The sequence below is a fragment of the Aspergillus lucknowensis genome (assembly GCF_044049455.1).
Source record: "Aspergillus lucknowensis strain CBS 449.75 chromosome Unknown BJX67scaffold_9, whole genome shotgun sequence".
Lineage (NCBI taxonomy): Eukaryota > Fungi > Ascomycota > Eurotiomycetes > Eurotiales > Aspergillaceae > Aspergillus > Aspergillus lucknowensis.
Window position 1 is genome coordinate 342,584 of NW_027263553.1, and position 25,557 is coordinate 368,140.

The 25,557-nt window shown below is 53.8% G+C and overlaps 13 protein-coding genes across 13 annotated transcripts; 6 read left to right on the forward strand and 7 right to left on the reverse strand.

Moving 5' to 3' along the window:
• Window positions 1–249: 249 nt before the first annotated feature.
• On the forward strand, window positions 250–1,854 carry BJX67DRAFT_379084 (uncharacterized protein; the record flags this gene model as incomplete). The annotated part of the gene is made up of 2 exons (XM_071032493.1): window positions 250–1,240; window positions 1,310–1,854. 2 exons carry the CDS (start codon window positions 250–252, stop codon window positions 1,852–1,854), a joined length of 1,536 nt encoding a protein of 511 aa, XP_070888512.1.
• An 876-nt stretch (window positions 1,855–2,730) lies between these two features.
• Window positions 2,731–4,277, reverse strand: BJX67DRAFT_370752 (uncharacterized protein; the record flags this gene model as incomplete). Its single annotated transcript, XM_071030962.1, has 5 exons — window positions 2,731–2,820; window positions 2,851–3,149; window positions 3,205–3,379; window positions 3,422–3,662; window positions 4,264–4,277. 5 exons carry the CDS (start codon window positions 4,275–4,277, stop codon window positions 2,731–2,733), a joined length of 819 nt encoding a protein of 272 aa, XP_070888513.1.
• Window positions 4,231–6,244, forward strand: BJX67DRAFT_347544 (uncharacterized protein). Its single transcript, XM_071028547.1, has 3 exons — window positions 4,231–4,644; window positions 4,739–4,831; window positions 4,885–6,244. Exons 1-3 carry the CDS (start codon window positions 4,570–4,572, stop codon window positions 5,569–5,571), a joined length of 855 nt encoding a protein of 284 aa, XP_070888514.1. The 5' UTR covers window positions 4,231–4,569; the 3' UTR covers window positions 5,572–6,244.
• An 11-nt stretch (window positions 6,245–6,255) lies between these two features.
• On the reverse strand, window positions 6,256–7,740 carry BJX67DRAFT_347547 (3-isopropylmalate dehydrogenase). The gene is made up of 3 exons (XM_071028548.1): window positions 7,140–7,740; window positions 6,665–7,085; window positions 6,256–6,618 (listed from the first exon to the last, which is right to left on the reverse strand). Exons 1-3 carry the CDS (start codon window positions 7,615–7,617, stop codon window positions 6,402–6,404), a joined length of 1,116 nt encoding a protein of 371 aa, XP_070888515.1. The 5' UTR covers window positions 7,618–7,740; the 3' UTR covers window positions 6,256–6,401.
• Window positions 7,741–8,158: 418 nt separating this feature from the next.
• Window positions 8,159–10,023, reverse strand: BJX67DRAFT_370755 (CobW domain protein; the record flags this gene model as incomplete). Its single annotated transcript, XM_071030963.1, has 5 exons — window positions 8,159–8,825; window positions 8,885–9,334; window positions 9,407–9,724; window positions 9,807–9,895; window positions 9,961–10,023. The coding sequence occupies 5 exons, from the start codon at window positions 10,021–10,023 to the stop codon at window positions 8,159–8,161; spliced, it is 1,587 nt and encodes a 528-aa protein (XP_070888516.1).
• A 1,118-nt stretch (window positions 10,024–11,141) lies between these two features.
• BJX67DRAFT_332844 (uncharacterized protein) lies at window positions 11,142–12,177 on the forward strand. The gene has a single exon (XM_071027529.1). It carries the CDS (start codon window positions 11,209–11,211, stop codon window positions 12,094–12,096), a length of 888 nt encoding a protein of 295 aa, XP_070888517.1. The 5' UTR covers window positions 11,142–11,208; the 3' UTR covers window positions 12,097–12,177.
• BJX67DRAFT_332851 (lytic polysaccharide monooxygenase auxiliary activity family 9 protein) lies at window positions 12,131–13,368 on the reverse strand. The gene has a single exon (XM_071027530.1). The coding sequence runs from the start codon at window positions 13,009–13,011 to the stop codon at window positions 12,259–12,261; it is 753 nt and encodes a 250-aa protein (XP_070888518.1). The 5' UTR covers window positions 13,012–13,368; the 3' UTR covers window positions 12,131–12,258.
• A 159-nt stretch (window positions 13,369–13,527) lies between these two features.
• On the forward strand, window positions 13,528–14,168 carry BJX67DRAFT_347553 (uncharacterized protein). Its single transcript, XM_071028549.1, has one exon. It carries the CDS (start codon window positions 13,726–13,728, stop codon window positions 13,966–13,968), a length of 243 nt encoding a protein of 80 aa, XP_070888519.1. The 5' UTR covers window positions 13,528–13,725; the 3' UTR covers window positions 13,969–14,168.
• Window positions 14,169–15,602: 1,434 nt separating this feature from the next.
• BJX67DRAFT_370757 (uncharacterized protein) lies at window positions 15,603–17,117 on the forward strand (the record flags this gene model as incomplete). The annotated part of the gene is made up of 5 exons (XM_071030964.1): window positions 15,603–15,758; window positions 15,818–15,922; window positions 15,991–16,388; window positions 16,460–16,524; window positions 16,588–17,117. 5 exons carry the CDS (start codon window positions 15,603–15,605, stop codon window positions 17,115–17,117), a joined length of 1,254 nt encoding a protein of 417 aa, XP_070888520.1.
• BJX67DRAFT_347555 (lysoplasmalogenase) lies at window positions 17,012–18,361 on the reverse strand. Its single transcript, XM_071028550.1, has one exon. It carries the CDS (start codon window positions 18,347–18,349, stop codon window positions 17,522–17,524), a length of 828 nt encoding a protein of 275 aa, XP_070888521.1. The 5' UTR covers window positions 18,350–18,361; the 3' UTR covers window positions 17,012–17,521.
• A 256-nt stretch (window positions 18,362–18,617) lies between these two features.
• Window positions 18,618–19,819, reverse strand: BJX67DRAFT_392071 (DUF1996 domain-containing protein; the record flags this gene model as incomplete). Its single annotated transcript, XM_071034889.1, has 4 exons — window positions 18,618–19,025; window positions 19,093–19,270; window positions 19,321–19,442; window positions 19,508–19,819. 4 exons carry the CDS (start codon window positions 19,817–19,819, stop codon window positions 18,618–18,620), a joined length of 1,020 nt encoding a protein of 339 aa, XP_070888522.1.
• Window positions 19,820–20,947: 1,128 nt separating this feature from the next.
• BJX67DRAFT_379094 (glycoside hydrolase family protein) lies at window positions 20,948–21,809 on the reverse strand (the record flags this gene model as incomplete). Its single annotated transcript, XM_071032494.1, has 2 exons — window positions 20,948–21,554; window positions 21,613–21,809. 2 exons carry the CDS (start codon window positions 21,807–21,809, stop codon window positions 20,948–20,950), a joined length of 804 nt encoding a protein of 267 aa, XP_070888523.1.
• Window positions 21,810–22,662: 853 nt separating this feature from the next.
• Window positions 22,663–25,523, forward strand: BJX67DRAFT_392073 (glycoside hydrolase family 55 protein; the record flags this gene model as incomplete). Its single annotated transcript, XM_071034890.1, has 7 exons — window positions 22,663–22,966; window positions 23,018–23,476; window positions 23,534–24,659; window positions 24,718–24,798; window positions 24,849–24,941; window positions 24,993–25,186; window positions 25,246–25,523. 7 exons carry the CDS (start codon window positions 22,663–22,665, stop codon window positions 25,440–25,442), a joined length of 2,454 nt encoding a protein of 817 aa, XP_070888524.1. The 3' UTR covers window positions 25,443–25,523.
• Between the last annotated feature and the right edge of the window lie 34 nt (window positions 25,524–25,557).

A 25,557-nucleotide genomic window follows, 5' to 3' on the forward strand; every position in this document is an offset into this window, starting at 1 on the left:
TCAAGTGACCGGCTCGTGTCTGCCTTGCTGCCTGCGCGCGAGGTCCAAACAGGCAAAGCCAGAAAGATCCCTGTCAACTCCTCCCAGGACCTCACGTTGCCGGGCCCCGTTGGATTCTGCCTCTGCCTCTCCACGGTCGCGTTGCATCATTTCCTCCTATCTGTGCCGCCCATCAGTTAGACCCATCTCTCAACTGCCTCCAATCCCCGCAGCGCGCAGCTTCCTCGTCTACGCTGGCTGACAGCGGGCATGGCACAAGCTACGACGGGAAAAGTCAATGAGCGGGCCACGATAGAGGTAGTCGTTCCAGCTCGCAAGCGCCGGATGATAGGGTGGGCCACGCTCCAACCGGGGGAAACCAGAGAGCCGACGCAACGAAGGGACGCCAGCATCACGCAAGACCATATCCTCCCGCCGGGACAGAAGCGATGTGTACCAGCCGCCAAAGGGTCAGAGCCCCAACGTCAAAGATACTCTCATGAAATGACAAAGGACACTATCCCGTCGAAGCTGTCTTCCCGGGGACTCTCGGCGCCGAAGCAGTCTCGCATATCGTCGTTCGGGGGAACAAAGTTCGACACCGACAATCCCGTTGAGCTCAAGCGAAAAATAACGCGGTTGGAAATCGAAAACAATCTTTGGGCTCTGGCACAGTCTCAAGAAATTCAACAACTCAAAGCTGAAGTGAGGCGCCTCGAAAATCTCGAGGCTGAATCGAACAGAACAATTGCCCGGCTAACGTCCGACCCTTTCCGTTCGGGAGCAGCGAAATCGGAAAGCGCTGCCAGCAGCGATGATATGCTGCGCCAGAAGGAAAAGTTGATCGAGTTTCAGGCTCGCTCAATCAAAGAGCTGAAATCAAGATTGAGTGAGGCTTATCAACATGACGCTCTTCGATCGAGGTTTAATATAGACCTGCCTGAAAACACAGTCAGCATGGAAAATGTTATGACATCTATCAAACGTGACATTATTTGTGCCGCAGGCTTGCTGTCCAGCTGTTTACACCCTCCACATCGACTACGCCTTCTGGTTCAGAGAGACGCAACCGGTGATCTTCGGAATCTGCTTGATAGCACAGTTAAAGACAGCAGCATTCTTGAAGCGACACCTGATATAGCTCTGCGGGCAATTCTATTTCGCATGGTCCGCGACCAGATACTATACTCCGACATCTGGACTGCGTTTCACATGGAAGGATTCATGTTGCGAGCCTACCAAAGGGCGATCCTGCAAACTGGTAAATACTATAATCCCGACGAGTACTGTTTTCGCGAGAAACGCTAACTATGGCATCCATCCTGACTAGCTGGTGATGAATTTGCCTCAACATTTCACAAGGCCGCTCTGCTTTATATGTTAGACAATGACCCTGGGTTTGAGGCAGGCTTCCTCGGTGCACAGGTGAAAGAGCTCCAGAATTATACAATGGAGCTCTTGGATCCCCTGCTAAATCCTACCAAGGTGGCACCAAACAAAAAAGACATCCTCCGCGAGATGAACTATCTCTTCTCTGATACCTTTTCCTTCCGAGCCCGGTGTCTTGCTCCGAACGGCATCCGCTACGAGGTCATCCAATTCGAGCCAGGTGAGCCCTTTGATCCAGTTACCATGGAGACGCAGGACGCCACGGGGATGCAGCTGTCCCCCCAAGATGGGGACCAAATTCCGGCAATCAAGCTGTGTGTGCATGGCATGGTTGTGGCTCACAGGGTTCGAGAACCAGAAACCGAGGGACTGCATAAGCTTAAACAATTGAGCCAACCATTTCTGGTATCATCCAAGTCTCAAGCCCTTAGCGAAAAAACTGACTGGGAAATGGTTGGTGATAAAGCAATCGTGATGCTTGGTTGACCTGACTTAGCATGCGCTGTACGTATTATTGGGGATGGTAATCGCGACAATCAATACGAGCAACTATTTATCTGAGGCTTTTATAAATAGTCGCGATATTTTTCTTTAGCTAGAATGGTTTGATCAAGCGCTGGGTGGTTATAGAGCCTGAACTCCTAAAGGGTTGGCGCTGCCGTGACAATCGGATGGTGTACGTTTCGCGCGTGGTAGCCTGTCTTTGCTGTAATATGGCTAATAACCATTGACAGGCCAAAGAATTGGTTTGAAGAGCTTTGTATTCTGGGAGACACGGAGCTCGCTGCAGTCCGGGTGCCGGCTCTGGGTGTTAGTGAGGATTTTATGGCTACTGTGAATGGAGTACGCCCCTCATCTTCCCCTCTTTCCCCCATACCACACCAGTTGCTCATGTTTTGGTTGACACTGACCACGAACAAAAGGTGCCAATAATGGGCCATGGAATACGTAGCCACTTGGTTTCGAGGGCTATATAGCGGCGTAAGCCATACGGATTGTCCTCTCGAAGTGGGGCCCACCGACTCACGGTATTGGTTTGCGGCGAGTAGCTGCTTAGCCTAGCATTGTGGCTTCGTAGTCGGGGTTACTGCTACAACTTAGGAGCTCAATGATTCAGCGAATAGGGTCTGTCACGCGAATGTATATCGAAGTGAGATGTATAAAACCCGAGTTGCCGGATGTATTTGAGTGCAGCGTGTTCTGGGCCTCTTCGAACTGGAATTATAGGTGTTCTTTTGAATAACAGGAAGGCTAGAACTATCTCTTTCTTGTATAAATAGAAAAGGCGGCAGCATAGACCATGGTAGATTCCATGTTGCAGGGTGCTGGCAGCATATGAAGCCGGGCTGGAAGAGGAAGAAATCAAATGGCACCCATGGCCCTAGTATACTCGGAAAACACAAAGGACACTTCCTCCTGAGGTTGCAAAATCTTATCGATGTGATCTTTCCGCTACTCATCCTCATACCAGCAGGTGAAGACGGCTTTGCAATACTCCCAATACTCTGGATACCATCCTGATTGCTGCCAGTCCATAATGACAACCCGAACTGGACTGGTGGAAGCAACAATAATATTGCGCCGATGCAGGTCCGCATGAGTTAGCTTAATCTCTCCAGTATCCGGGAGTAAAGATCTGTTCGGGTCATCGTATCTATGCCCAAGAAGTAGTTGATGTAATAAAGCAAACCAATCATTGAACTCGCTTACGCTCGAGAATGGGCCTGTTTTTGGCTGGTCGATAAAGACATAGTCATGTAGATTCTCGTGGTTTATGGATCCTGCACAGGCGTAAGTTACTGATTCTGGTGTTTCACCTGCTGACTTTGGTCATACCAATAAATCGCTCCGAGGGGTCCTGCGCAAGGTTGTGTAATTTGCCCATGATCTGGGAGAGCTGGTCACTGACAGCTTCTTTCTCTGTAATGTTAAGAGAGTCCCAACACTCTTCGAGAGTCGGCCCCCTGATCAGCTCCATATATATAAAAGTATACCCATCTTCATCAACGCGCTAGCCAAACACCTCGGGTACGGGAACGTCGTCGCCAAAAACCTTCTTGATCGTCCAAAGGTTCAGTGCCTCAACAGTTTTAACATGAGGACCGAATTTCACAAGGAGGCTAAGCTCGTCATATTTGACAGGTGTGGGTTGCGGACGTGTAGCGCTATCCTTGGACAAGGCTCTCACTTGGGCCGGCGTAGGAAGCTGTTGGTCTGCATCGCCGGTGAAAAAAGAGGTATCGACAAAATCTATCTCTTTTTGCTCAGAATCAGGTAACGTAAGTGAAATAGGCCTATCGTCGATCAAATATAGGACCATCTGGTAAGAGAAAGCCTCGTCGATATGGGAGTCGACGATTCCACGCCAAGTTCGACGGTATCAGGAGTAATATGTGCGGGTTTATCAGAACAAGGAGAATGTGGTACTCCAAATTCAAAAGGTTTAACAAACTTGTATAGACCGGGCTATTGCAATTGTACACCGGTCGCGTTGCTATATTCGAGAAATATGTTTCTGTTGAAGGGACCTCACCCCTGGTGAATTTGGGGTCAGCACAACCTATGATCACGCTAACCACAATTGTTGGGCGGTATTTACAGACAGAAATGGGCCAAGTCACTATTTTTATCTGGTAAAGGCCTCGGACTCAGGACAAGCGTCGGTTGGCGGAAGTACGTGGCAAAGACGTTGGATGTTGGATGGGAAGTTGGCGTTCCCTGAAGGCTTGTACATTGGAAAGCGAAGAATCATGTATATATCATCTGCCATTGTTAACTACTCATCTCAGATCCCAACCTTTCGTTGACAATTCATCGTTTTGGGCGCCGAATATGCTGCCATATCACGCTGGTCATCTGGACGGGGTTCGGGGGGTGGGAGGGGCGGTTAACTACGGCGTTAGTGCCATCGTCCCCATTTTCTCTGTCGAGCACGTTTGGAATATCGTATCATGCTCTCAATTCATGCTAAATAGAAGCGCGTCTCCACCTCACTTCCTCCGTCACACTCTCCTGCCTACTTCCAGCAATGGTATGGTGGCTCCAGCTAGCCCTAACTAGCTCCGCCGAGTCTCTAAGACTCCATTGGAACTAACTATAAATACCCCTCCCCCTGCTCCTGGCACTTGTTGCCATTGCTTATTATTTATTATTTATTACCTGCGATCCCCCTCCACTCGTCATCAAGCAACACCTACCAGAATGGCGTCGGAAAACGACCTTAACGGCCTCGACCTCCCCGAATTTGGTTTCCTCCCTTTCGACCTTTATGTCATGGTTCGTCTAACTCCTCGCAACATCTGCTGTACAAACCTCATCAACCAAGGTACTACTAATTGCGCCGCTGATACTAATGACGCGAATGATGCAGGAAAAATGGAACCCAACCTCCCCCCTCTCCATCGTGCAACAAAAGAAACAGCTCGTCGAAGAATGGATTAAGCTCGGCAAATACGGACGAAGGGTATTCCTCTATTTCCCTTCCGAAATGAACAACTAGAAATAATGGATGTACAGGAATATCTCGGAACAATCCCATTCCCAGAGGAGATCCCCAGCAACGTCCCCCAAAACCTCCTAACTCCCAGAGAACGCGCCCATGACGGGCAAATCGAGCGCACGCTCTTTATCCGGACGTGGTACGGTGACCCTAGTGATCCAGCAAGCCAGGACAAGGCGGATGACGATTATGCGCATTTGGTTGAGGTTATTTCGTCCGAGTATGGGGAGATGGGGCTTATGATGGATGAATTTTTCATTTTTGATGAGGAGGAGGAGTTTTCTTCTTCTCTTCTTTCTACTCAGAGCGGGGACGCTGAATTTTCCGACGGTGTCGCGATCCCCAGACCTGGATGTATGCCCTCGTATGTTCTGGCCGCGTTGATGCACTGCCCTGACCAGATCGAGGGGACTCGAATTGAAAATCTTGATGACCTTCCTTCTGCTGAGGAAGTTGAGGGACAGCAGACGCTTCTTGTGCTTGTTGCAGACCGCAAGGCGTGTGAAGAAGGGTGGGTGCTGCATCTGGCGATCAACCACAAGGGGCAGGTTCTTCCTTTCCGGGTAAGGGACGGGGCGGACTGGGTTTCAGCTAGTTACGCAAATTGGAGTGATGGGCAGCAATTGACAGAGAATACGGAGAACCCTGAGGCGGACACGGAGATGTATATGGATCATGGGGGCGGTGGGGGTGGATGGGATTGATATTCTGGGTACTATCAGTCACTCGTAACCATTGACTTCTCCGTCCTCTTCCTCCGGGCCGAGGATATTAGCGATGACATCCCCGTCTGCTACTTCGCCGTCGTCCTCGCCTGGATTGGGCTGTACCCCATTATCACCCGAACGAATGCGTGGACATCGAACAATCATGAAGGAGCGCGCAAACAGGCAGTTGGCATTGCCTTCATGATTAGTGTTGGCTGACTTGTCGGCTCGTTTATCTATCTGGAGCGCGATGCGCCGAATTATCGGACAGGGGTTTGGGAGCTCGTTTGCCTTTGCGGCTGCGGTCTCTATTGTGCTGGAGCCGAGGTCTTGGCATGTGAATCAGCGGAATGCGAGGATTCGCGGGAGGGGATTTATGAGAAGTATACGGATGAGGCGTTGCAGTTCAGAGGATCGATCGCCGTTGTTTGGGTATATGCTGTGATGGACTGGATGATACTTGAGGTGCGTAGGACATTCGTGAGGGTTCGAATGTGAAGGTCTACATAATCTATATTGCATTCATGAATCGGATCTGAGCTTGGCCGCTGCTCGAGAAATTATGTGTGTTGTGTACAACGTTGACGCGAAAATTATCGGCATACACTACTCCCAGGATCCTATGGTCTATCCCATATCAACCACTGTCCGGGGAATACGCTGGAGAAAGGGAACACTAAAGAATTGTAGTAGATATTGAATCCGCTGGGGTCAGCCGTGGAACAAACTCAATGCATGAGCTTAGCGACGAGGTCATGGTCCTGGTGATTCACAACAGCATTTGCTAGGATCAGGTCCTGTACATCCAAGTAAGTAGACAATTCAATCTAAGACCTCTGTTGCAAAGCTGCGACCACTGCGTCTCCAAATTCCCTCGTCCCCGTTGTCCCACCCAGATCGGATGTACGGATCCCTTTATCCAGTACACTACGCACCGCATTCTCGATCTGCCGCGCCTCTTTCTCCATGTTAAACGAGTACCGAAACATCAGCGCAACACAAAGAATCATAGCGGTCGGATTGGCAATATTTTTGCCAGCGATCCTGTATCGTTAGCATTATTCCCGGTGTGGACGGAATGTAGACATACGTCGGAGCAGACCCATGTGTCGGCTCGTAAAGCCCATGCACCTTCCCCTCCTCGCCTGGACGGGGCAATCCATCTAGACTGGCACTAGGCAGCACACCCAGTGTTCCAACCAGCGACCCTGCCTGATCAGACACCATATCGCCGAATGTGTTGTCTGCGAGGATGACCCCGTTCAGGACCCGCGGGTTTGTAGCCATGATTAAAGATGCAGAATCGGCCAGTTGGTGGACTAGCTTCACCTGCGGATATTCCTCACTGATTGTCTTCTCGACAACACGACGCCAGAGACGCGACGAGGCGAGTACGTTCGCCTTATCGAGCGAGATGACGGGCCATGGCGGATCGTGGCGGAGGGCGAGCTCAGCAGAGAGGCGGGCGATGCGTTGGATTTCGGCAGTCGAGTAGCCCCATTCGTCCATGGCTGTCTATGTTAGAACATTCTAATTTATTAGAATAAATTCCAAGGTGCAGATACCATAGTCATCCTCCTCAACCTTCCTCCCAAAATACGCCCCGCCGCAATTCTCCCTCACAACCACGAAATCGACCCCCTCAATCACATCCTGCCGAAACGGACTGAAGTCCCTCGCAATCTCGCGGCTCGGCATATCAACCGAACACGGCCGTATATTCGCATAGATGTCCATTGCCTTGCGCACCTGCAGCAGCCCGCCCTCCGGTCCATCCAGGCCCCGCCGGATATGGTCCCATTTCGGCCCGCCCACGGCAGCGAAGAGGACGGCGTCCGCGGCTACGGCGGCGTCTTTGACGCGCTGTGTGACGGATTGCCCATGTGTATCGATACTGATGCCCCCGATGAGTTCTTCTTGCAGGCAGAAGGTGCGCGTCGGGGTGTTGAATGTGCGGAGGATCTTTGTGGCCTCGGCCATGACTTCCGGGCCGATTCCATCGCCGGGTAGTACGAGGATGTTGTACGTGTTATTGGCTGGCATTTTATTTTCTTGCTTACCGCTGTGCAGGAGTGTGGATATGGGCACGGTTGCTGTGGGAGATGCTGCGGGGATTTTAAGACGATCTCGGCTTCTCCAGCGGGGCCGGAGATCAGGCCGATGCGGGGAGAAAGTTCGGTGACTCCCCGAGGTCGGCTCTGGTTCGGAAGACTGAGATGCAGACCATCCCGCCAAACAAGCTCCAGGTACGCAAGCTTGAGACGGCTTGGTCGGACGGTGGTTAGCTTGACCCACAACCGGCTCGTGCTGACGGCGCTTCGTATTCCAACACAGGATCATTGACAGATTCGGACGTCCCTCAACGTCCGACAGCTGGTGCAGAACTCACAGAATGGACGTCTCCCGGGTTCCGTGATGCCCGGACAATCCTGTCCTAAAGGCATAAGGAAGCGTCAGGCCACCTCGAAGCCCGGCAGCACATTCCAAACAGAAGTCTCCAGCCCGCAGCAGTACAAAGGTGCCTCAAACCGACTCCAGTTGCACAATGCCTCTACAGACCATAATTTAGCTTCTTTATACCTCGCTAATGATCGATTTCCTCCCCCGGCGCTGGCCAGTCCTCCCATCCATCCTCCCACATCCCGCTAAGTTTCTCATGCTTCGCCAAAATATCCAACTTCTTCCTCCCCATAACCTGCTCCCACCGCCTCCAATCCTTGTCATCGAGCAAGCACTCATCCAAGAGCCTTGTAATCGCCTCAACATCCAACCCTTCCCCGATAAACACTAGCTCCTGCCGACGATCTCCCCACTTCCCTTGAAAGTCCCGCTCGATCGACTCCCGCACATCCTTGTCCTCCGGCCACATCTCCTTGGGGACTTCGGCGAACCACGGACCGCCCGGGCCTACGGTTAGCATACCGCCTGCCTGCGACCATTCGCCGAAGTGCATGGGGCGGGTTGCGAGCCAGAAGAAGCCCTTACTGCGGAGGATGGGGCCGAAGGCAGGGTGCGCGCGTTTGTTGGCCAGGATGACGGCTTGGTCTGGCTGGTCGAAGTCGTCCACCTCCGATTCGTCGTCCGCCATCTCTTCGTCCTCGCTTTCCTCTTCATTCCCGCCCTCCTCGTCGTCACCCTCGCCATGGGAGTGCAGGGACTGGAGGAGGATGAACTTGTCGTGTAGAAGGGAGAAGAGTCGGCGAGGATGGAACGGTCTTCTCGCAGAATACACGAAGTTGTTGATGCCGTACCTAGCCATATCAGCATGTCCCCTTCAAGTTGACCACTGATAGGGATCATAGCAACATACTCGAGCGTTTCTGGCTTCGGTGCTACCCGATTCCCAACCCCGGTGCTGACCACCGTCATCTCATGCAAACTTCTCAGCCACCCCGCGCCGCTCGCGGCTTTCAAAAAATTAAATCTCCCCGTTCCAATAATCTCCTTCACATCGACCTTGGAATACGAGCACTCAATGAGCTTCGCATCGGGGTTCAATAATCCAATAAGACGCCGAATCTTGCCGCGGGTTTCCTCGGGCACGGTCTCGATTTTGTTCATGATGAGGACATCCGCGAACTCAATCTGGTCGACCATGAGGTCGGAGATTGTGCGCTCGTCCTCGGGGACAATCTCGTCGCGGCCGTATCGGTCGCTAAGGAACTCGGTTGTGTCGAAGTTGGAGAGCAGGTTGAAGGCGTCAATTACGGTGACCGTTGTGTCGAGCTTGGCCATTGTGTGCAGGCCGCCCATTTGGGCACTACATTATGTTAGCACGGCGTGTCCAACACTATGGGCCGAAAGGGGAAACAGAGGAGGAACGTGGACATACATCTCTTCCAAGATCTTCCTCCCCTCCTCATCTACCCCCTCCATCGCATCCGGCCCATCCGGCCCAAACTGGCCTTCGGCCTCGAGCATGGCCATACTAAACTCTGAGGTAAAGGTCTCAGCTACCTGCATCGGCTCGCTAATCCCAGTGCTCTCAATAACGACATAGTCGACCTCCTTTTGTTTCGTGAGACGAGCGAGCTCGGCGAGAAGGTCTCCTCGCAGTGTACAGCAGATGCAGCCGTTCTGCAGCTGGATTAGTTTCTCTTTCGTTTGCGAGACTTTGTGGTGGGTTATTAGGGCGGCGTCGATGTTGAGGCTGCGGATTGGGAGAGAGTGATATATAGGTTAGTTGCCGTTGATGGACGGAATGGGGTCTTGATTGGGAAGGGAGGGCGTACGAGCTCATGTCGTTCACGATGACGGCGATGCGGAGACTGTGAGAAGGGGACTTGAGGATGTGTTCGAGCAGGGTTGTTTTGCCGCTCCCCTGTAGTCACCAAGTTAGCTCACGGTTCGTTTTAGCGGAAGAAAGGGTACTGGGGAGGTGCATACCAAGAAACCCGACAGAAGGGTAACAGGGAGCTGGCGTCGCTCTTCTTCGTCTCTTGCGATCATTCTGCTTCTCTGCTTTTGTATACCGTATTGCTTCGCGGAACACAAATAGATTGGAAGGATCCTAAATTCGCTTAACTCATTTGTGCGGAACTACACTCCTTATATACCGACACCAAATAAGTAAGCCTTTAGTACACCCCCAAGGTACGTCGCCAACCCCTGGCCCTCCTGTGAATGTAGTACAGTAACCCTAAGGATGTGATATTTGTATACGTAATGACATTTGCCGAGTTTTGACTGGTGCGTCGGGTCTCCAAGGGTACCTGGATGAGGACCGTGGTTGGGAACCAAGGTCCCCAGTTGGAGATAACGGCATTTCGGAAATTGCTCATTGGATCAGGAACAAAGAATCGGGATTCTGGTTGTTTGGGCGCGGGCTCTCCGCAGTGTTCTGCGCTGGGATCCTGAAAATATGTTGGGCAGAGAGTCAAGTAGGATCCCGCGAGAGAGATAAACCCACTTCTCTCTCTGTTTAGCGCACCCAAATTGATTATTAGGACAACCAATGATAATATTGGGACTCACGTCGCTATCTAGGTATCATCCTCCCCTGGAGAACAATAGTGGCATAGACTACCTATTGCCACGCCACACTCTCGCGGAGCATGTCTGATCTACAGGAACTGGTACTTTAAATATAGGTATACTACTTCTGAGCGACATATCCTTGTTGATGGCATTGTATCGAAAGAGTTTGCGGTGCGGGCCCCATACATACGGTGTCGCCTGATAGCTCTTTGTAGCTCTGCTTCTTGCGGGCTTGATAGCCTGGGGAGCAGAACGCGTGCTATACCTGCTACTACTATTTCTCCCAACCACCAACGATCCATATATCGCGACACCAACCTTCATGACGCCATGGGCAAAGTCCAGCGCAAAAAGGCCGCCCGAGCCTCCGCCTCCCCATATCAAAAGCCGTCTAAGGGCGCGGCCGGCGCCCGTACCGCGAGGATACCCAGACTTGAACGTTGCGTTGGTGTATCGCCATGCATGTCTTGTCATGCCACCACGATTGGTAGTCACGCAATGCTTATCGTGAGGCTGAACCATGGTCCCTCAGACATTATGCGCAGCGGCCTATTGGGCGTCATTTCTTTTAAAATGTTTGTTGTCCCTCATCATGCGCACCGTCCACAACTAATCCCATCGAGCTCCCTAACTCTTCACTTTTTGGCAACGTACATCATGGAGAACGGAGACTTTGGCTCGGAGAGCCCTACTACGATTGTCTACGCCGACGACCTGGCCCGCGGCTTCCTGGGGAATCTCACTCCTTCCATAATACCGCACTTCCCCTATCAAGGCAGAGGGCAATTCTACAATGACTTCCAGGACAAACTCGAAATATTCTCGGATAACAACGACGAGTGGGTTCTCATCACTGGAGTCAGCGAAGAAACATATCACCACGAGTTCGAGCCCGAGGAAAGCAAGTCAAACGTGTTCTCCCGCGCTCGCGCATACGACCAACAGCTCCATCTGCTTCTCATCAGGATGGTCGTGTCTACCCCGCACGAGGTCGCGTCCGTTGCGTTCCATGATATGCTGCGCGATGCGACGAGGCCGGTGGGGGTCATGCCTAGACCGTTTGGTGGCTATCGCTGGGAGCCTCCGGTGGGGGGGAAAGTGCCAGACCAGGCGTGGACGCCGAATCGACTCCCCCGAGGCCGCCCGCACCGGTGGCCAAGCGCCGTGCTGGAAGTAACGTACTCCGAGACAAGGGCGAAATTGCGGTCTGACGTGCGGTACTGGTTCCGTGCATCTGGGGGTGACGTGAAGGTAGTGTTTACTGTGACGGTTGAACAGCGCACGCCCCAAATTATCATTGAAAAATGGGAACAGGATGCCCATTATCCAGGCCGGAGCCATCTCGAACAAGTGGTAACTGTCTCAAAATCTGGTCACCGAATCCGTGTGTCTGCAGCCCCTTTCACCATTTCGTTCGAGAGTCTTTTTCTGGTCCCGGCAGACAATCCTGAGCACAACGTGATTGAGATCGACGAGGATGCGTTGATGGAGTATGCTCGGACGGTGTGGAAATGTCAAGGCTTCGAGCCAGTTGAGCGTGTCTGACGTATTACTCATTGAAGCAGGACTAGGTCTGTGAATTTCAAGATACAATCCCTATGAAGGCTGTCATATAGGTACTGCTGTTATGTCTGTATACTTTCCACCCTGATACTGCAAAGGCGAGCGTTACCAGAACCACACCCGTCCCACAGCTCCCTTATACAACTAGGCCGAGTACAGAGCCGGGCCGGGGATCTCATACGTAGGGTTCGTCTGATCGCTGTAGATGTCATAGGTAACACCCGGGTCGCTGCTGGTGTAGAACTCCGTCGCAGCAACCCCACTAGGCTTCAGTGTCCCCGACCCGGAAACCTTGAGGTTGATGCACTGGGGGTAGAACTGCGCACCCCCTTCATTATACGCTGAGTGCAGAGCAAGGATCTCATGCCGCAGGACATAGTTTCCCGGCGCAATATCCGCAGGGATCGTCACCGTCCAGCTATTCCCATTGGCAAGCAACTCATCAGCAGCCCAGGTCCCAGGCGTCCCACCACCAGCGCCCAACTCAATCTGCCCAACCTCTGCGATCTTGAAGAACTTCAACTGCGTCATGTCCACGGTCGTGCAGTCGCCGCCGCAGTCGGCCAGGTAATCCATGATCGGCCCGTGGTGCGACTCGGGCCACTGGTTCCAGTGTAGGACGACGTCCGATCCCGCCGTGACTTCGGCAGTGATGGGGGCGTTACGCGATTCGCGGTGGCAGATGATATCTGTGCTTTGGAGGGCATCGGGCGCGACAAAGCCCAGGTCCGTGGCGGTGTTGGGCCATCCGGGGGAGTCTTGGTCTGGTTCCCAGGGGGAGTTGGCGGGGTTGTAGCCGGCGTAGGAAGTGCCGTCGATGCTGATTTCGTCGACGTAGCCGTGCGCGGAGACGGAGATCGCGCATGCGAGGAGGGGGAGGAAGGTCTTGGATAGCATGGTGGTGGTCTCCTGTGGTGAATGGAGGAAGATCGGCTGGTGGAGAGGCTCGATCGATGAGGGATAGGAGCCGGGTATTTATGCTGTTCGTCCATCGAGGGCGGCGTCATTCAGGATGATGCGCTTCCCGTTCCGCCACGGGGCGCTTGTGTCTGTTTGAGACGGCCCAGCACGGACGAGCGGAGAGGCTTGCCAAGTGAAGCAGATCATGGCACTTTTGCACCAATCGTGTTTTTTGTGGGGTTGCAAACGGAGATCTGACGAGCGATGGAGGTGAGGCTTCCTGGGGATTGGTCTGGTGATACCAGCACCAGCTCTCAGAAGAGAAGAAAATAAAGGTGTTGAACTCCAAAGTACAGCTTGTTGATGCTTCATCTCATCCCAGCAAGGCAAAAACCAGCGACATTCCCGACCTTTCACGGCCGCCGTCAGCAGCTGACAGGATGTGGCGATGCGAGGTGATGCCGGATCCTTCGGTGACAGATCTGAGACGGCGAGAAGCAGCAAGGTGAGGACCTTCATCTCCCCAACCCCCAGCCAAGAATCGGACCCTGTTTCAGCCCCTGGAGTCCTTCATTTCGTTCGTCGGGCCGAAGTATCGACCAACTTCTGAAGAATCTGTCAACCCCACACAACGGAGGTGAGCCTTCAAGGGGTGTCCCGGAATCCTTTCATTTGTCGGTCGTCAGATGCTTTCGGGGCTAATTGCGTCGGATGATTGATTTCTTGACAACTTCAAGTCTCTTGGGTTGCAGTTGCGAAAGTCTCGCAAGAAAACCCCCGTCTTGCATGCCCGGTCCCAATGCAGCACGGGCTGGCTTCCGTCCTACAAGCAAGAAACACCGCCTCGTGGTTCCCGACACACGGTATAGACCTCATTTCTTCCTCATGTCGAGTTCTGGCCCACCGGGCTCTTGGAGCCACAAGACAGACTTCCCTCGAGGGCGGTGGGCATGACAGCGAGACGGATTGTCTTCAATATGGACATGCTGAGGTTGCCGGATATGAATACTGTAGACTTCCGAGGTTCACCACTTGAGAATTAAGCGTACTGCACAGAAATGACAAGTGGGACACCCAACTCGCCGACGTATTCCACTGGCCAGGCTCTTGAAGTACCCCGATGCATTGTTCGACCACACTGATCTGTGACATCCGTCCTAATTACAGAAGGCTCCGGGGTCACTCGTACTCGGGTTCGTGGACCCCCGCCTCTTCTCCGGGTGAGTGAGTCGTTCGTCGTGAATGAACGAGTGTTCCGCAAGTACCGGGGTTCTCGGCTCCGAGACGATCCTGGAATCTGCGATCTCCATCGTTGCGGGGGTCGGCAAGGGTTCCTGGTCCTGGTCGAAGTTGAGTTTGACGCCTTCTCTGGGCCCCGGGCTAGTAGACCAGGATGTTGAGGATTCACAGAATCGGATAAAAGCAGGGATGGGTATGGTGAGCAGGTGGGGCATTGCTGATCAGCCCGCCCGCAGAACCCTCACCTGCGAGGGAAGCCAAAGGCTGAGGGAGAGGGCAGGCGATAAAATATTCACTGCCAGTTGTTCACCTGTTTAAGAGATATGCCACATCTTGCTGATGCGTACGGTGGGTGAGCCGGCCTGGGCATGGTCTGAGCGGTCTGTGCATGTCGAAACCAAACACAGATGGGAGCGAGCCACAATCCATCTCGGTCAGTATCCTGATTAGCTGATGACCAGCGATGCAGAGTTCTGCCATTCAATCCACTGTGTGGGGTCGAGAACCGATAAAGTCAGCACATGTTTCTGGGGTTTGTTCTGAGAAAGGAAGTCCGCCGACGATCGCGACTCCACGCTGAGCCGTCCATGAAAGCCCTTGTTCCAATTCGGGTTACTCAGCCGCCCGTTCAACGAGCGTTGGGCGGAGAAACGAGCTCGCGACTGATGAAGATGCTTGGCCATGGTGGACACATCCAGAGAGCTAGCGTTAAACTGCCCGTCCCAGCCTAGCGGGTTACTCGGGGGAATTCCATATCAGGGATGTCGTCCGGCATGCGCGCTCGACCATGGATGGATCTGCGCGGCCAAGCCATTGTCGGCCTGACGGTAAAGAAACAGGCCGTTTGAATGCATATTGATCCTGCTGAGGAGTACCACTCTGACTACTGAGCCTCTCTGGGGTTGATGCTAGCGCTTCGCAGGAGATGGCAGCGGTATTTAATTCCGAGGAGTACTGAACTGGACCCAAACTTGTCAACCTCGGATCCTCTGCAACATCCACTCTGGCTTTGTGGCCAATAATGTGTCTCGACAGGTAACAGAAATGCAAAATCCTCCACTCTGATCCGCATCAGAGCACTGACATTCAAACAAACTCCGTCCATCTGGGGCAACTGAGCCAATGGAAGCCCGAGAGAGTCAATAGCCATGATGTTGGGTGGGCTGCGTTCCACGAGTTTGCACCCTGGCCTCGGCTCCGCACCTCGAATGCAGAAGCGAAAGGGGGAAATTCCTGTTCTGAGAGAAGTCCATAATAATAACGGCCGTCTCCCTGGGTTTGGCCGTTGTTTTTGGATAGACAACCCCCAGAACGCACCGTCATGAATAACTTGAATCCCTCGCGCCAGAATGACCAGCCTTCAGGATGATCGCTCGATAGAGGTCAGGACGGTCGCGGCGGTCTTCCTGGCCGTGGCATGCGTTACTGTTCTCTTGCGGTGCTATGTTCGTGGGGTTCTGATCAAGGCATTTGGGTGGGATGATGGGGCGATGGTCCTTGCAATGGTACAACTGACCCTGTCTGTTGAGACAAACTTGCAGTCTAACGTGTCAACCCTTGCCAGGCCTTTTACCTGATGTTTTGCGGATGCATGATTGGAGGGACCTTGTACGGCACCGGGCGGAGATTCGCGGCGCTGACGGCACACCAACGCGTCACGGCGATGAAGGTATGTCGCTGTTGTTTGACGATCGCGTTCACTCTATTGTGAGCAAATCTGACAGAAGCGAACCGCAGTACTGGTGGCTCTGCGAAATCGCCTACTGCTTCGCCTCCATCGCCTGCAAAGTCTCGGTGTGCATTTTCCTGATGCGCATCACCGTCCAGCGCCTGCACATCTGGATCCTGTATATTGTCATGGCTCTGACCGTCATCACGGGGCTGATCTTCATGTTCGTCATGCTACTCCAATGCAAACCGCTCGAGTACTTCTGGACGCGCACAGCTATGGACCCCGCTATTCAGGGTTCATGCGTTAGCATTGAGCTCGTTATTACCATGACGTACGTGTACAGCGCGTTTGCGGCGCTGTGTGACTTTACAGTCGGTATACTGCCTATCTTCCTCGTCTGGAAGCTGCATATGCGTCGGCAGACGAAGATGGCGGTCGTTGGGATTCTGAGCATGGCTTGCATGTGCGTTCCTTTTCCCCCCCCCCCAGATATTGCTGTCCTCGTCTATCGTCCGTACTAACAGGGGATCTCAGAGCCTCCTCCGCCGTGATCGTCCGCTTCCCCTTCGTCAAAACCTTCCGCGACCCAGATTTCCTCTGTACGTCCCCCCTTCCCCCCTTCCCCTCCCTCCTCCCGTCCATCCAAGCTAACAGGTACGCAGACGCAACGGTCGAAATAGCAATCTGGTCCAACATCGAAGCCGGCCTCGGCATCACAGCCGGAAGCCTCGCGACCCTCCGCCCCCTCCTCCGCCACTGGCTCGGCTCCTCCATGGATCAGGATTATACTGCTTCTCCCTTCCCCGGACGCTCCGGGTCGCGCTCACGGACGCGCTCACGGTCGCGTCGGGCACGCAGGAGTCGCAGCGATCGGCCGTTCCCGCTGGGATCGCTGGACGATACAGCTCAGGGGACGCTGCGTCCGGATAAGCTTGCTGTTACGGTTACGACGGTTCAGACGCAGCGTGATGATCGGGATCGAGAAGCGGACGGGCGGTGGGGGGATTTGGGTGGGGAGAATAGTAGTCAGAAGCGGTTGACTCTGGAGGAGCAGCAGCGGGGCGAAGGGAGGTCGAGTGGTGAGACGGGGACGGGGATGGGCGTGGGCGTAGGAATGGGGATTCATCAGGTCTTTGAAGTGACGCAGACTTCGACGAACGTGTCGACTGCGAGTGTGAGGGAGCATGTATAGTGTTAATAAAAGCTTGTCCTCGAGGTATTCATAGTTGGGTGAGCTCTGTATATTATCAAAGATATGGAGATATACAGTCCTGCTCCATCTACTGGGCTTCTCTCACCGCGTGGCGCAGGACATCTATCACTCGAATTGAAACCGGCTGATTCGCCTGTTCCTCTCGCCTGGAACGTTTGACGCCTTGGAATTATCCACCCCGAATACCTCTTCATCTCGACGGGCCGGGTTGCCGACTCCTTTCGCCGCAGAACCTGCAGCCTCGGTCTTGTACCCTCCACACCTCATTCCCAAACCAATCGAAGGAATAAATCATCACAGACAAGAACAAAGAAGCGAAAACGCCCATAAATTCCGTTCTCAAGCGCGCAGGCTCGAGTGTTGAGTGTAGCGTTTGAGTTGATTCACCATCCCTCCACCGTCCCCGCCAAAACCATCTGCCCCCAGAAGTAAAGAGCGTACCCGGTCGCAATCCGCAACAAAGCTCGTTCCGACGCACTCGACGAGCGACCGAATGCGTCTTTCGCAACGAAGAGATCGCTAACTACGAACATTGCTGCGCCGAGGACACGCTGCGGCAGCACGCGTTCCGGTGCGCCCGTGACTGCGGAGGAAGAGGATGGGAGGGATGTGCCGATGGCGACGCCGAACATGGTGCTGATGATGAGGGCGTAGATTGTTACGAGTGGCTTCATATCGGGTGGTATTGCCAGATTTAGGACGTTACTTCGAAGGGACGTCTCTTGGGCTTGAGAGGGGTAAATAACTCCGAGCCATCGAGCAAGAAGGAGGGTTGCGAGGGTTGTAACCAGGAGTGGAGGCCACGAAATCTGTTCTGATGACTGTAGGAAGGCGAGGATGTATGCAATGTGCGCTGCTGCGAAGGCGACGACGCCGAGTTGGAAGGATACCGACACCGACGGGGTCTTGTTGGTATTTGGTTTTGGTTTCGGAGGGGTGTAGAAGTCGGCCGGAGATGGGAGGAGGAAGAAGTCGCCGATTAGAGAGAGGATGAGGGCTGCCGCTATTGTGCGGGTGTATCGGGGTATGGAGTTGTCATGCGAAAGGACCTGGCGTAATGGGCCTACGAGGAAGGCGATTGAGGAGAGCATTTTGAAGACCATTGTTCCGGCGTGAGAGCGGGACCGATGCTCGGAGAGAACGAGCAGTGGGAGGGAGAGGAGGAGGAGTTGCGGACCCGGGGACCCGGGGAGAGCAATATTTGATGGCATTATGAGGTGTTGGGATGGTTTATTCTGCGAGTTGAAGCTGGAGGCAGCGGGTTTTGTATGATTTTGAGTGGTTGAACCTCGGTGGCATCTGAATACGATTACCTAAGTCTGGGGTTGTGGAGAAAAGGATCAGATAACGGTTAAAGGGTTGGGCTACGCATAGTGATGCTTCATTGAGAGTAGACGGTACAAAAGACGTCCCATAGCCATCGGTTACCCACAAAAAGACATTGCGGCACGAACTTCCGCTCAGGCGTGTAATTGAACCCTAATTCTCCCGATCATCAACACTCCCCGTAACAGGGTTATCCCCAGGCAACTTGGCCAGCGGATTCTCAAGCCCAACATCCTCATCCGGCGGAGGCGTCTCAGCATCCTGCGGCTCCGCCGACTGGAGCTTCCCTTTGGTGATCGAACAATCAGGCGAATTCGTCGACTTGCCGTCGCCCGAGCACGTCTCGAACGCTTTGCCCAGCGCGTCAAGGTCAGTCCAGCCGTTGACGAAGTCCCCGTGCAAGCCGTACCCCGTCGGATCGCCCATCGCGTACACCCAGTTCTCCCAGTCGGGGAAGTCCTTGGTTGCGTAGAAGAACTCGAGGAAGACGGAGAATATTGCGACGGGGTGGGATTCTGGGCATACGCCGGTGTTGTAGTCGCCGATTGCGGGGAACGCCACCTGTCAATGGAAATCAGACAATAGTTCACGTGGCGGGGGAAAGGGGGACGGGGAGAGGGGGGGATACGTGAGACTTATGGTCCTCGCTATCGAGGTTCTTGCCGTCCCAGCAGGAGGGGAAGAACGTTTGCGCGCGCAGACGGACGCATTCCTGCGTTGGGAGTGCCTGCGTGTAGACGCTGTCGCCCTGGTCGAGGAGACACATGTGCGAGACGGCGCGCATCTCAAATGTATCATTGTATTCTCTGTGACAGCTTAGCAATTGATACTCAGGGAAATACATATGGCGACCTGCCGAATCATTGGATCACCAGTGATCATACGCAGGCCCTTCGGGGGCGCCTTCGGATAGACACTAGGATCACAAGAGGTCTTATCCGGCTCGTAGTCGCATGCGCGTTGGAGGTAGTATGCGGCCTACCACCTCCCAGTCAGGTTAGGAATAAATCCTTCATAATACTCCGGAAGAACGTTGGACGTACAGATCCATCGAAAGGAATCACCTCGAACTGCCCATCACTCCCTTTATGGTAGAGAGTCGGCTGCCAGTAGTTCGAGTGGTCCATCTCAATGCTGCAGGTTGTCTTCTGGGAGTTCGGCGCTGCGTCATCGGACATGTCCCGACTGAACCCTGTGCCTCCAATCACGGTGTGGGTGTGCGAACCAGCGACCCCAGGGAAGAGGATGGGATCGGACCGTTCAATTGTGAGAGGAGCGCATTGGGTGGTGAATTCCCCTTGCGCCCTAACGACGGGGAGGAGCACAGAGAGCGCGGAGAGCTGGAGGGAGCGCATGATGTACTATGACCAGTATTGGATGTTTGATCTGATGCTGCTTGTCAAAACCGGGTGCACGGTACCCCGCGTACGCGAGGATGAATTATATATAGGATATGGGAAGCCTTTCGCTCGAAGCCAGGGCTCCAGCGCAGTGAAGAACATGATAGGAATCATATAAGACACGAACTCGCGGAGTTTCGGCGATATGCACGATGAGGGCTTCGTGTTGGAGGAATCGGGTGGCCGATGAGACAAGGGTCGAATAATCTGCGTATGCTCGCGAAAGCTAAGTCCTGGATGAAACAATCCACAACCCTTCATCTGGCAGAAGACGCACAGGGCTACCGGGACGACACTCCGAGGCGGAATCGAAGACTTATCGAAGGGTGTTTGGGTTGCAGAAATTGAGAGACCATGTTGTTAGCGCGGGAGGCCAGTCAAGAAAACGGCGCAGCCCTCGAGATTTCAACATCAAACGGGGTTTGTTCCCGATTGGGTAGGAGGATATAGTGCCTGCTGTCACCGTGAGCATGCTAATGCCCGAAGAGCGCAGGATCTGCGGGTGAATATCCAGGGTTACACGAGAGACTTCAAGCTTGCCGCTTTGGGGAACATTGCGGGGTAGTCTGGGGTTGATGAGCAGGAAGACTTCCAATGGCATTGAATGTGCTGCGGTGACAGTCTTGAAATTTCTCAAGAGACCCTGCATTGGCATTGGGGCGGGCGGCGATTCTTCTCTTGCAAAGACAGCCCCAACCCTTGAAACACAAGTTCGTGTTCGGAGAGAGGAAGAGGACGTCGGCCTCGCCGCGTTGGCCGAGCCGTGAGAGCTCCCGAAGCGGCGCATATTGCTGGTTAAGATACTCTCTGGTCCTTTGGGGGGGGGTGACGTCCACTCAAGTTAGGGAAGTGTCAAATAACATGCTGACGAGTTTGAGACCCGATAGAACGTGTTGTGCAGCATGAAGACTCCTCGAAGAAACATGCGGAACTTTCCGACTGGATAGCCCACCCTGTCGCACCTTAACGGAACTAAGCAAGCCGAAAGTATAGAAGATTGGGGGGCGATGCAGATCTCGAACAATCCTCCGATAGAACAGTCAGGAAGAACACGATCCGCGCGATATACACAATGCCCTCGACTCAGATGGTTGCATACGCCCTTCCCAGGTCTGACAATCCATCCCCAGCCTCGTTAATCAAGTACTTCGGAAACGCCCCGAAATACGCATACCGCTCTACATACTCCTGCCCATCCATCCAGGGCAGCACCTCTTCCAAGAACGCAATCTGCTCGTCTTCTTCCCCGTAGCACTCGAACTCCGTCACCCAGATCGGCAGGTCGAGTGTTTCGTGTGCGTTCGTCACGTTCCCGATAAACCAGTCTGCGCCCTTTTGTCCGTCGGCCGCAAAACAGTCCTGGTACCAGTGGATCGCAAGGAAATCCAACTGGCACCCCGTACAGTTCCCGAGGAAGAACTCCGTCCAGACGGTAGAGTTGTAGGGTCCCCCAGAGGACGGACCCTCGTTGTTCCACAGGACGCTGGGGGAGCCAATGCGGACGGTGCCTGCGAAGGGCTGGATATACTCGATGTACCCGGCTGCGGCGTCGGCTGGGAGGATATTCGACGATGCGTCGTAGGTTAGGTCAGGCTCGTTGAAGCCGAGAATGTTGACTACGCCTGGTGTTTGGACCGCGTCTGTCCACTCGCCAGCCGCGCCGGAGGGGAGGCCCCAGAGCATGGGGACGCTGTGTTGATCAGTGGGATACTCATCGCGGTGCCCGTGGAGAGGGGTAGAGTGCATACAACTCGAAGGAGGGGTCCAAGTTCCACGCGGGGTATCCCCAGTCGTAGGCCCATGATACCTTCTCGTTGCCTTTGAACAGGTTTGCGTAGACCGCGTCCTTGGAGGGGTTGTCGTTGTTGTACGCCAGACCGCGCTTCCCTGTTGCTTGGCCAAGGGTAGTGGAAGCTAAGACCGTGGTGAGGAGGAGAGAGGCCATGGTGGGTGGGATTGAGGCAGTCGATCATCGCAGTGCTGAGCGTCATTTTGCAGAAAAATCGATGGTAGTTTTATACACTGCGATCTATGTGGCCGTCTCCGCTGTTTAGTTCAGAGAATCTCAGGGAGCGAAGAACAGTTATGGCCCCCAGCATGTTTCATGTCTACACATGCCATGGAGGGACGTGAGCTCCACTTCGATCAGCAATCATGGCAAGGCGAAGACAATATCCAGACACAGGTTCGAAGCCCTGACCCCGCGATCCTGGACACCCTGGGAAGATGGGGTCGAGCGTCACCACATGCGGAGCCCTTGCGGAGTGTCGGATGGGACAACAGACGGGGGTTCGGCGCCTTTCAGCCATGACTCCGCTGATCGAACGTCCGGTAGCAGTTCCTTGCAGATGGGCGCGGATTAGCGGAGATGCCAGGAAGGATTGTGCGAATCGCGTGAAAGCTCCAAGCTTGGCCCCTTAATTAAACTAAACAAAAGGTTATTCCTTCACTGAGCCTGTCATAGGTTGGATCTTCAGCCGACAATGGGTTGTAGGGCTGCTATTCGAGTTCTTCACCCCCGCATCAAGACACCTTGCCTTGTGGGGATTGTCTACCTGTGACTGAATCCTTCGGCGTTGAAGGCACGCCGTCGAGCAATGGATGCATGCGGTCCCTTGTGCGCCATAGATTAGCGTCGTCATTGAGTTCTGGGACATGTTATACCAGGATAGCCTTCGGACGCAATTCCTTCGCCAACGTTCACATTGAGAATCGGCGACGGGTATAAATACTGGCGATTGAGACCCAAATATTCACATCTTCCAGAGACTCAACGAGGATCAGAAGCCTCTGGAGCCATGGTCCGCCTTCAACCTCTCGCGCTTGCTCTCTTTGCGCTGGGCGCCTCTGCTGCAGTGCTGGAGATCCCATCAGTGGACATTGCCGTCGACCGAGCCCTAAAGGACTACGGAAATGCAGCGTATAAAGCACCTGGGAAGACCACACCCCATGGGAAGAGCGTGAAACCTGTATCCCAAAGTCATGCAGATGCTGCTGCTAATGGCACATTCTGGCTTGATTCGATGAAGCACCAGGGTATCTCTCCCACTGCACCAGAGGGATACAAGGTGTATCGGAATGTGAAGGATTTCGGTGCCACAGGTAGGATCCGGTCCTATATAATAGTGGTTTATTCTGTTACAGACTAATAAGGCATAGGCGATGGAGTAACCGACGACACAGCTGCTATTCAAGAAGCCATCGCCAGCGGAGACCGCTGCGGCCAGGAATGCATCTCAGATACCACCATGCCTGCCCTGGTTTACTTCCCACCGGGCACGTATGTGATCTCTGCACCCATCTTCGACTACTATATCACCCATATCGTTGGCGACGCGAATGATCTCCCCGTTCTCAAAGGCTCTGCCAACTTCAATGGTGGCTACCTGATTGACGCTGATCCGTACTTCACCTCAGACTTGAACTGGGTCTCAACCACCGTGTTCTTCAGAACTATTCGCAACTTTGTCTTTGATCTGCGGGACGTTCCTGCTGGGAACACGGTTAGTGGTATTCACTGGCCAACTGCACAGGCGACGAGCCTTCAGAACATCGTGTTCGAGTTGAGCGACGCGGAGGGGACCCAGCATCAGGGCATTTTCTGCGAGAGCGGTTAGTTCCCCCCTGGCACCTACCCCAGAACCCAGAATCTAATCAGGTTGGCTATAGGATCCGCGGGATTCCTGGGCGACCTGGTCTTCAACGGAGGCAACGTCGCAGCCGGTCTCGGAAACCAGCAATTCACCGTGCGCAACCTGACCTTCAACAACGCCAAAACCGCCATCAGCCACTACTGGGACTGGGGCTGGACATACAAGAGCATCAGCATCAACGACTGCGAGGTTGGCATTGATATCTCCGCCGGTGGCCACGACGAACAAGCCGTCAGCTCGATCACCCTCATCGACAGCTCCATCACAAACACCCCTGTTGGCATCCTGACCGCGCGCGATTCCTCCTCCAAGCCCGTCACCGCGGGGAGCGTGATTATTGAGAATGTCGAGATTCAGAATGTTCCCGCTGTCGTGAAGGGGAATAGTAGCACCATTCTTGAGGGTACCGATGGGACGATTGAAGCCTGGGGCCAGGGACACCGGTACACGCCGGACGGCCCGGAGTCCTTTGCGGATACTATCACGGCAAACAAGCGCCCGGAGAGTCTTGTCCAGGGCGATCGGTACTATGAACGCTCGAAGCCGCAGTATACATCCGAAAGCGCCTCGTCCTTCTCCAGTGTCCGTGACGGAGGCGCCAAGGGCGACGCATCCACGGACGACACCGAAGCCCTGCAATCGGTTATCGACGATGCCGCCTCCTCTGGTAAAATCGTTTTCTTCGACGCCGGTATCTACGTCGTCACCAAGACCCTGCAAATCCCCGCGGGTTCGCGCATTGTCGGCGAGGCCCTCCCCGTCATCCTCTCGAGCGGCGACTTCTTCAACGACATGGAAAACCCCAAACCCGTCGTCCAAGTCGGCGAGTCTGGCCAGACCGGCCAGGTCGAGTGGTCCGATATGATTGTCAGCACGAGGGGCGCGCAGGCCGGGGCTATTCTCATCGAATGGAACCTGTCTTCGCCGTCCGATGAGCCGTCCGGCATGTGGGAAGTTCATACCCGCGTGGGCGGGTTTGCTGGCTCTGAGCAACAGCAGGAACAGTGTCTTGTTTCTCCTGATACGACGATCCCTCCGGGGACACCGAATCCGGATTGCATTGTGGCGTATATGCTCATGCATATTACGAAGGAGGCGAATGGGCTTTATATTGAGAATAGCTGGTTCTGGGTTGCTGATCAGTGGGTTTCATAACTCTATTTCGGTGGACCCGGGCTGCTTTGCTAACTTCTTGCTTAGCGACATTGATGGCGATAGCCAGATCACTCTCTATAGTGGACGTGGTCTTCTGATCGAGAGCACGGAGGGCAATATTTGGCTGTAAGTCCCCCCAGTCCACTGAAGATAACACACAGCTAACCAAGCCTCAGCTCCGGCACAGCTGTTGAGCACAACGTGCTCTACCAGTACCAGCTCGTCAACACCAAGAATATCTACATGGGCCAGATCCAGACTGAGTCTGCGTAAGGACATGTCCCCATGCCCGAATCAACCAAGTACTGACAACAGAGCAGATACTACCAGCCCAACCCTATCGCCACCGAGCCCTTCCCCGTCGTCGCCGACCTGAACGACCCCGACTTCGAGAAGTCGTGCTCTGGGAAGGACGGAAACTGCGCTGTCGGATGGGGTCTCCGTGTGGTCGATTCATCGGATATCCTAGTCTACGGCGCTGGATTGTACTCGTTCTTTATCAACAATGATGCTTGTAAGATCCCTCCCAGTACCAGTAAGGGTAAATGATTGTATTCGCTAATAGCTGCATAGCATGCTCCGCCCAAGATTCAGGAACCGTGTGCCAGAACTCGGTCTTCAGTATTGAGGGTGACTCAAGTATTTCTGTGTACAACCTCAACACCGTTGGCGTTGACAGCATGGCGGATATCGATGGGGAGAGCATGGCCAATTACGCCGATAATGGCAATGTCTTCAATGAGAATATTGCGCTCTTCCGAAATGCTTAAGAATACATTTTCAAAAGAGGTTTGGGCTCCAGTGAGGATAGGAAGTGGGGAGGAGAGGACTTTGGCCATGATGTGCCTTACTTTTCATGTATTTCTTGATACAATATCATTTGAC

What these genes read in the sequence shown, in the direction of transcription:
- BJX67DRAFT_347553 (XM_071028549.1), top strand. Translation starts at nt 13,726, where the DNA reads ATGATTGATTTCTTGACAACTTCAAGTCTCTTGGGTTGCAGTTGCGAA.
- BJX67DRAFT_347544 (XM_071028547.1), top strand. Translation starts at nt 4,570, where the DNA reads ATGGCGTCGGAAAACGACCTTAACGGCCTCGACCTCCCCGAATTTGGT. An exon ending in CTTTCGACCTTTATGTCATG is followed by an intron (nt 4,645 to 4,738) that starts GTTCGTCTAACT and finishes CGAATGATGCAG; the next exon opens with GAAAAATGGAACCCAACCTC. An exon ending in TCGGCAAATACGGACGAAGG is followed by an intron (nt 4,832 to 4,884) that starts GTATTCCTCTAT and finishes ATGGATGTACAG; the next exon opens with GAATATCTCGGAACAATCCC.
- BJX67DRAFT_347555 (XM_071028550.1), bottom strand. Translation starts at nt 18,349, where the DNA reads ATGCCATCAAATATTGCTCTCCCCGGGTCCCCGGGTCCGCAACTCCTC.
- BJX67DRAFT_347547 (XM_071028548.1), bottom strand. Translation starts at nt 7,617, where the DNA reads ATGCCAGCCAATAACACGTACAACATCCTCGTACTACCCGGCGATGGA. An exon ending in GGTTGAGGAGGATGACTATG is followed by an intron (nt 7,086 to 7,139) that starts GTATCTGCACCT and finishes TAACATAGACAG; the next exon opens with CCATGGACGAATGGGGCTAC. An exon ending in ACACATGGGTCTGCTCCGAC is followed by an intron (nt 6,619 to 6,664) that starts GTATGTCTACAT and finishes CTAACGATACAG; the next exon opens with GATCGCTGGCAAAAATATTG.
- BJX67DRAFT_332851 (XM_071027530.1), bottom strand. Translation starts at nt 13,011, where the DNA reads ATGCTATCCAAGACCTTCCTCCCCCTCCTCGCATGCGCGATCTCCGTC.
- BJX67DRAFT_332844 (XM_071027529.1), top strand. Translation starts at nt 11,209, where the DNA reads ATGGAGAACGGAGACTTTGGCTCGGAGAGCCCTACTACGATTGTCTAC.